At 42.1% G+C, this 8,874-nt stretch overlaps 1 protein-coding gene across 1 annotated transcript; it reads left to right on the top strand.

The window, feature by feature from the left end:
• The first annotated feature begins 8,478 nt into the window (after positions 1–8,478).
• On the top strand, positions 8,479–8,811 carry LOC102494465 (prothymosin alpha). Its single transcript, XM_006163680.1, has one exon. The coding sequence runs from the start codon at positions 8,479–8,481 to the stop codon at positions 8,809–8,811; it is 333 nt and encodes a 110-aa protein (XP_006163742.1).
• Positions 8,812–8,874: the final 63 nt, after the last annotated feature.

Raw genomic sequence — 8,874 nt, 5'->3', positions numbered from 1 at the left:
AGGGGAGTTACTCTGTACCTTTGATGGAGATATATTTCCTTGTTTATTCATACTGGAGGCTCTTCTTCTACTTCTAACCATTTGGAAGATGTACTAACTTTTAAGTACCTGTCAGACGAATATTTCAACGTGCCCCCTTGTTCACCAGGTGCCTTGAGATGTTCCAGGTAGCTGCCGCCAAAGGCACAGGCTGTCTAGGGGTCTGGGTGGTTCCTGGACTGGGGGTCTGGAAGGGAAGCAGTGGGGGCAGTATGCCCCCTTGCTCACCAGGTGCCTTGAGATGTACCAGGCAGCTGCTGCCAAAGGAGCAGTCTGTCTAGGGGTTGGGATGGGTCTTGGACTGGGGGTCTGGAAGAGAAGTAGTGGGGGCAGCATGCCCCCTTGCTCCCCAGGTGCCTTTAGATGTGCCAAATTGTTGAGTAGTTTTACATTAGATGTATTAATTGCTAAATTTTATTAACTAACTACTATTCATTGTATTGTCCTAGAAAACTTTTTACGTTTGTGTAGTCAGAAATAATGTCTTTATTTCCATCTCTGATTTATTAATTTGTATCTTCTCTCTCTCTCTTTTTTTTCTTTTTTTTAGAGGTTTTTGCTATAGGGCACCTGCACTTGCCAAAAAGACAGAGAGACAGAGAGACAGAAAGCAAGAAATCACCCCCATGGGGGATGGCCATGCCACAACCCCTTCTCCCCCATTCTCCTCTTGGGATCTTGGGCACACACACACATGCTCCTGGCGTGAGTTTAAGCTGTCGGGTCCAAGACTCAAATCGCGGTCAACTACATGGGAGTCCAGCGACATAGCCATTACGATAACTGCTGGTCCCTCTCTCTATTTTTTTAAGATCTATCTAATGTCTAGTAAGTTTGTTGATATTAAAAAAATAAAACTAACTAGTGGTCACACTAGTTCTCTGTATAGTTTTTAATATCTCATATTTATATTTATTCTAATATTTTTTAGAACTTTTTTTAATATAGGGCATAGGCGTTCATAGGAGAGACAGAGAGACAGATACTGAGTAATCACTTTTTAGGGGAAATGACCATGCTGCAATTCCATCTCCTCCATTCTTCTCTAGGGATTTTGGGCATGAATGTACATGCGCCCAGCTTGAGGTTTAAGACACTGAGTCAGGAGACCCGCACATCAAGAGAATGGCATAATGACTATGTCGCTGGACTACATGAGTCAACCGCAGTTGGAGTCCCAGACCTGGTGGCTTAAACTCACACCAGGCACATATGCGTGCATGCCCAAGATCCCCAGAAGAGAATGGAGGAGAAGGGATTGTGGCCAGGCCATCTTCCCACGGGTTGATGTCTCGCTTTCTGTCTATTTCTTTCTGGAGAGTGCACATGCCCTATAGCAAATAACTCACAAAAAATTAAAAAAAAGAAAAAGACTGGATCAGGCACTCACACCATGGTAGACTGTGTGAAAGTCCAGCGACAAAACCATTATGCCATCTGCTGGTACCCCATTCTAATATGAATATCTTTGTTTCTGCTAGCTGGAATTTCTGCTTTCTGTAGTGTCTTGATGTGTTAAACTGTGTTGATCTGATGTCTCCCATATTTTTTAATTTTTCCATTCCAGAAAATTTTATTATACCCTTTTCATAATTTAAATGTACAAACTTGCTAAACATTTGACCTAAATGTGTAGAAACTGCCTAGAGATACAAACCAGAATACAATTACATGAAGAGAACAAACAAAAGATACTCACTAAAAGAAAGTGATTCTTGCTTGCAGCACTTAAATTTGGTAATCTATACTTTTAAAAAGTTGTGGGACAACAGGTGGGATAGTGGCTAGGCACTGGATTTTCACATGGTTGATCATAGTTTGAATCCTGGACACAGCATCTTGAAGATCATGGTTTGAATCCTGGACACAGCATCTTGAAACTCATGGTGTTTGCGTGTGCGTGTGTGCATGTGTGCCCATAATAGTGCACATGAAGAAGAATGAAGAAGAAAGGATAGCAGTGTGACCTTCCCCAGGATGATTTCTCACTTTCTGTCTGTCTCTCTCTTCGTTGCTCTGGTGACTGCATGCACCTTATAAAAAATGCGTCTCTCAAAAAATATATATAGTGAGGCCAGCATGCAGTGAATTGGACAATGTGCTGAACTCCTACATGTCCAGCCATGGTTCAAATCCTGGATCTGGCTGCTTAAAAGTCACTCCAGACATGTGTGTGTGCATTTCCAAAACAACAGGAAGAGAATGGAGGAGAAAGGACTGCAATATAGCCATACCCACTGGGGAGTGATTTCTCACTTTCCCTCTCACAGTCCCTCTCTGCCAAGTACACATTCCTTATGACAAAAACTTTTTAAAAAAGAAAAAAAGAGTTGTAAAGCTGCAAAATGATATATTGCTCATTAAGTGTTAAGCAGTATTAAGAGGAAATGATACATTTAATAAATTGCATTCCAGTAGTAAATTCTACTTTTAATTTCAATGTAATTATTTTACCTTGTTTTACTCTTTGGACTGAGTTCTGATAATAGTAAACTTTTACTATAAAAAATTGATATATTTTAGCTTTCTTACATAGAATCAATTTTCCACTCTTTGGGGGAAAAAAAGAAACTTGAGATAGTGATCTCTATTCAGAGGCTGTTTTACTCATTGATTACCTTTTTTGGTTTAACATTTAAAATGTTTATTTAAAAGAAGTATATTATGTGAGGGAACCAGCAGTTAGCGTAATGGATATGTCACTGAATTCCCATGTAGTCGACCGCGGTTCGCATCCTGGACCCAGTGGCTTAAAACTCACACCGGGCACAAGTGTGTGTGTGCCCAAGATCCCGAGAGGAGAATGAAGGAGAAGGGATTGTGGCATGACCATCCCCCCTGGGGGGTGATTTCTCACTTTCTGTCTCTATATCTCTCTCTGTCTGGCGAGCGCACGCACCCTCTAGCAAAAATCTCTCTCTAAAAAAAAAGAGAAGTATATTATGTGGCTTTTGATTTACATTAATGTATAAATATTACCTTGGGGAAAATTGAGACTTCAAATTTAAAAAATAAATAGAAACAAAATTAGTAGTGCAGTTTTAGAGAACTTAATAAAAAGTAACTGTAAAAAAATCCATAAACTTTGGTGTCTTAATACAGAATGGTTATCAGTATTACCTATGGAGATGACTATTAAGGGATGTTCAGCATTTGCAGAATTCCTTTGTATCTTCATATTTATGTTTAATACACTGAGTTCTACAGTCACTGTCCTCTCTTCAGGATTTTTTTCTCTCCCTGACTGCCCATCTTACTACCAAGCCTCATAAGTTCAGATTTCTGTCTTGAGTACAGCTGCATTTTTTTTCTTTCAGGGACATGTCCTCATATCCTCTTGATTTTTCAAGAATGTTAAAAAAGAAAAGTAAACCTTTAAAACAGGAATCTATGATTAATCTGAGGGGTGCAGCCTTTACGTTTCATGCACAGACAAGGCAGTCCTGCTGTAGTATCCACCTACTACAATTCTTTAAGGCACATTGCACCCTCCCCACATGTTTACTCAGTACATCCTCATTGCAGGTTATTATTAGCTTTGTTAAACACATCACAAGATGCACATCCATGTCACCTGGGAGGATACAGATTTTGATCACACAGGACACTTAAGTTTTTTCAACACACCCAGGTGCACTGGTAAGGAGCTGATCACCAGACATGGCCCCCAAGGGATCTCCTATAACAGGATGGTCCCTATCACTGCCACTGCCATTATGGAATTGCTGTGCACTGTTGCCTGCAAACCTCAGTGTGGCTGCTAATGTTGAGGGGGTGCTGAAGGAAGACTGTGTGGGCACCCTACCCAGATAACAGGCAAGGCCTCCTTGAGTAGCTGAGCTGAGGCTGCCGGAAACCTGACTAGAATCCTGCCCCCCTTAACTCCACTGCTTTTGGCCCTTCTACAGTTCCTGGAAGGTAGATACTAGTCTGAGTCCAGGAGTGCAGCCATTAGGAGATGTTGGATCCCTCTGCTAGGCACCCACTTTTGTCAGCAGGGTAGGATCCACACACAGCCACCCTGTCCCTGGGGGAGCAGAATGAGCCTGCAGGACCAAGGCGCCACAGCTGCTCTCAGAGATCCCTGCGTGTCCAGAGCTGACAGCTTTCCTACATAGAATCTATTTTCCACTCTGGGGAAAAAAAGAGAGAACTTGAGATTGTGATCTCTATTCAGAGACTGTTTTACTGATTGATTACCTTTTTTGGTTTAACAGTTAAAATGTTTATTTAAAAGAAGTATATTATGTGGCTTTCGATTTACATTAATTTATAAATATAACTTTGGGGAAAATAGAGACTCAAATTTAAAAAATAAATAGAAACAAAATTAGTAGTGCAGTTTTAGAGAACTTAATAAAAAGTAACTAAAAAAATCCATGAACTTTGGTGTCAATACAGAATGGTTATCAGTATTATCTATGGAGATGATTATTAAGGGATGTTTAGCATTTGCAGAATTCCTGTGTATCTTCATATTTATGTTTGATACATTGAGTTCTACAGTCGCTGTCCTCTCTTCAGGATTTTTTTCTCTCCCTGATTGCCCATCTTATTACCAAGTCTCATAAGTTCAGATTCCTGGCTTGAGTACAGCTGCATTTTTTTTTTCAGGGCCTTGTCCTCATATCCTCTTGATTTTTCAAGAATGCTAAAAAAGAAAAGCAAATCTTTAGAACAGGAATCTTTGATTAATCTGAGGGGTGCAGCCTTTATGTTTCATGCACAGACAAGGCAGTCCTGCTGTAGTATCCACCTACTACAATTCTTTAAGGCACATTGCACCCTCCCCACATGTTTACTCAGTACATCCTCATTGCAGGTTATTATTAGCTAATATGCACATCCATGTCATCTTGTGGGGGGGTACAGACTTTGATCACACAGGACACTTAAGTTCTCCAAACATGCCCAGGTGCACTGGTAAGGAGCTGATCACCAGGCATGGCCCTCAAGGAGTCTCCTATAACAGGCTGGTCCCTATCACTGCCCCTGCCATTATGGAATTGCTGTGCACTGTTTCCTGCAAACCCCAGTGTGGCTGCTAATGTTGATGGGGGGTGCTGAAGGAAGACTGTGTGGGCACTCCACCCAAGTAACAGTTAAGGTATCCCTGAGTTGCTGACTTGAGGCTGGAAACCTGAACTGGAATCCTGCCCCCCCCACACACACACTGCTTTTGGCCCCTCTGCTGTTCCTGGAAGGTAGATACTAGTCTGAGTCCAGGAGTGCAGCCATTAGGAGATTTGGACCCCTCTGCTAGGCACCCACTTTTGTCAGCAGGGTAGGGCCCACACACAGCAACCCTGTCCCTGGGGGAGCAGAGTGAGCAGGCAGGGCCAAGGCACCACAGCTGCTCTCAGTGATCCCTGCATGTTCAGACTAGTGCCAGCTCCTGCGGTGTGGTAGGCACCCAGGGTGCTCTTCTTCCCTAGGGTGGTGGACCAGGTTTGTGTCCTGATCAGGAACCAGAGATAAGGAGAAGAGAGAGAGAGAGAGGGCCCAGCAGGTGCCACTAAGCGCTGGCTCTGGGGGTAGGAGACACCTCAGGTGACTGTGCAGCAGCCCTAGTTTTGATTCTGCTTGCTAAGCTTTGCACCCCTGGCCTCTGCACTAAGTCCTCCAGGGACCACTGTGACCACCAACACCCTCCCAATCCCACAGAGGTTCCTGAAGGAGTCATGTTTTTAAAGAAATGTTCAAGGTTTAAATGTATCTCAAGGCAAAATTTCTGCAACACTCCAAAAGCTTTGGTGTCATGTTTCCAATTTTCCTTCAGGTATATTTGTTAGTAAACCAGAGGTGTCATTGTGGTTAAGGTGCTGGATTCCCACATGGCCCACTAGGTTTGGAATTCTAGAGTCCTGGACCTGGCTGCTTGAAAATCCAGCAGGTCGTGTGTGCATGGGTACCCAAAATCTCCACAGAAGAATGGAGAAGGAATGACATCATGAAGATCCCCTTTGAGGGGTGGTTTCTCACTTTCCCTCCCTGTTTGTCTCTTTGTCTCTGTCCCATGAGCACAGGCTCTATGGCAAAAACCTAAAAAAAAAAAAAAGAGTAGAATTATTATTTAAGTAAAAATGTGCAGTATTCATAAAGCTATTTTGTTTAAGAAATATAGCCACATAAGTTGCCTTTATTCAAAACTTTGGAGGCCTATAGGTTGTGGCAGTTAAGATGCTGGACTCCCACATGGCCAACAATGTGAGTCCTGGACTTGGCAGACCTAACTACTTCCTTTCTCACTCTTCCTCCCACCCTTCATATCTCTCTGGTGATTATATAAAATTAAACTAATAATAACAATAATAAATAAAATTAAATAAATAATTCTTAGAACAATAATTTGGAATAATCTCTATTAAAGGTACCAGAATTTTCTTTTCTTTTCTTTTCTTTTTTGGGGGAGGGGGTTCTGCTATATCACACATGTGCTCACCACAAAGACAGAAAGACAGAGAAACAGAAAATGAGAAATCACCCCCCCAGGGGGCATGGCCACGCCACAATACCTTCTCTATTCTTCTCTCAGTATCTTGGGCATGCATACATACACACCTGGTGTGAGTATAAGCCACCGAATCCAGGATTTGAACCATGGTTGACTACATGGGAGTCCAGCAACACAGCCATTACACCAACTGCTGGGCCCAGTACTAGAATTTTCTAACTACAAATGAGAAGATTAAATTCATAGGACTCACAATAGCCACCTGGCCTAGATTCACAGGTGCAGGAACTATGCACGCTGCTGCACAATTGACTGATGAGTTGATCTGGCGTGGGGTGGAATGGGTGATGATGAGGGTTTTAAGAATGAAACAGATGCATGCAGCATCCATGTGGACCACAGGCAAAAGAAGCTGATTATGAGATAGATGTGTGCTGTTACCTTGTTAGTCCCCAATGTCCTGGAACTTATTGACTCCCCCATCATTCCCAGAGACAAGAGAGATGTTATCACAAAACAGCCCATGCAGGGACCAGCAGTTAGCATAATGGCTATGTCACTGGACTCCCACGTAGTTGACAGTGGTTCGAGTCTCGGACCTGGTGACTTAAACTCACACCGGGTGCGTGTGCGTGCGTGCCCAAGATCCCAAGAAGAGATTGGAGGAGAAGGGATTGCAGCATGGCCATCCCCGCTGCGGGGCGATTTTCTGTCTCTCTCTGTCTGTCTGGCGAGCGCATGCACCCAGGCGGACCGCGCGACCCAATGGAAAAAACCCCCGCAAAAAAAAAAAAAAAAAAAAAAAAACCCAAAAAACAGCCCTTCCTTAGTTCTAAGATTTCTTCCTTCAATTTCTCCTGCTGTCTTCTCAGTGCTAAGTCTCTGAAGATCTGCCCTACATACTTCAGTATCCAGGAACATCCACTGTCTACATGTTCAATTATCCTTCCTTTAGAAAACTCACCTTCTCTCCACTTCACAGGCTGCATTAAATGTCTCTCCACATGCCTACCTCCATTACTCAAGCAGTAAAAGTTATTCATCAAATAGTAGTTAAGGGGTACCCCTTCATTATTTGCTTGATGCTAGGTGCTTTCAGGTACAGAACAGTTGTCAATAAATTTCCAAATGGTATGTTTGCTCCTTGAAGATAAATATTATATTTTACTCATTTTTCTAGCTCTAATTCCATGTAAACACATAGTAATTGCCCAATATGTGTACTCATTTGGCCAATAATTATTATACATATCACACACATAGATCCTAGCATCCCCTCAGGATGCAAAATGCTACCTACTTAGATAAATTTGTATAATACATTAGTAGAAAATGATAGAAATAGGAAAATGACTCTTTCTGTCTAACAAAATTTTAAATTTACAAGAAATGTTTGATATGAAGTCATTGCTCCACACATTCTTTCTAGCTCACCAGATTTTGAGATGAGCTGAAGAGAAGCTAGGAAGTCACTTTGGTATCCATCATCTCCTGGTTTAGATCCAAGCGGGACTTTTCCTCAATTTGTACCCTGGGAGAGCCCACTCTTATGTCAACGGGCCAATAAAACACCATATTGCAGGGTACAAAGGATTCTACACATTCTTATAATTTACAGTGACACAGGGAGCTTGAATTTACTTTGATGTTTTTGAGATAAAATTTATCTTTATTGGTAACATATAAGTTGAATAAATGCAAAGGAAAACAATAGAATGAAAGAAAGTGTGTGAAAATTAATTCTTATTTTATTTTTTTAAGGTTTTGCCATAGAGCATGTTCACTCACCAGAGAGAGTCCAAGGAAGGGAGAAATTGCCCACTAGAGGTAATGGTGAAGCCACAATTCCTTCTCCTCCATTCTCCTCTCAGGATTATGGGTGCACACACATAAACATCCAGTGTGACTTTCAAGCCAACAGCTCAAGGACTCAAATCACAGCTTCATTTTTAATCTGTTGCATCTGATCACCAGCGTGCCCCACCATGTCAGACACAGCTGTGGACACTAGCTCCGAGATTATTACCAAGGACTTAAAGGAGAAGAAGGAAGTTATGGAGGAGGCGGAGAATGGACGAGATGTCCCCACAAATGGGAATGCTAATGAGGAAAATGGTAAGCAGGAAGCTGATTATGAGATCGACAAAGAAGAGGAAGAAGGTGGGAAGGAGGAGGAAGAGGAGGAAGAAGGCAACAGTGAAGAAGATGATGGAGATGAAGATGAGGAGGCTGAGGCAGCTACGGGCAAATGGGCAGCTGAGGATGACAAGGATGACCAGGTTGATGCCAAAAAGCAGAAGACCAATGAGGATGACTAGACAGCAAGAAGGTGAAAAGTTAAACATATGTATGCATATATATATACATATATATATATATAT

Source organism: Tupaia chinensis, unplaced genomic scaffold (genome assembly GCF_000334495.1).
Source record: "Tupaia chinensis unplaced genomic scaffold, TupChi_1.0 Scaffold142771_1, whole genome shotgun sequence".
Lineage (NCBI taxonomy): Eukaryota > Metazoa > Chordata > Mammalia > Scandentia > Tupaiidae > Tupaia > Tupaia belangeri.
This window is presented reverse-complemented; position numbering and strand designations above follow the sequence as displayed.

Coding starts and splice junctions, on each gene's coding strand:
- LOC102494465 (XM_006163680.1), top strand. CDS start 8,479: ATGTCAGACACAGCTGTGGACACTAGCTCCGAGATTATTACCAAGGAC.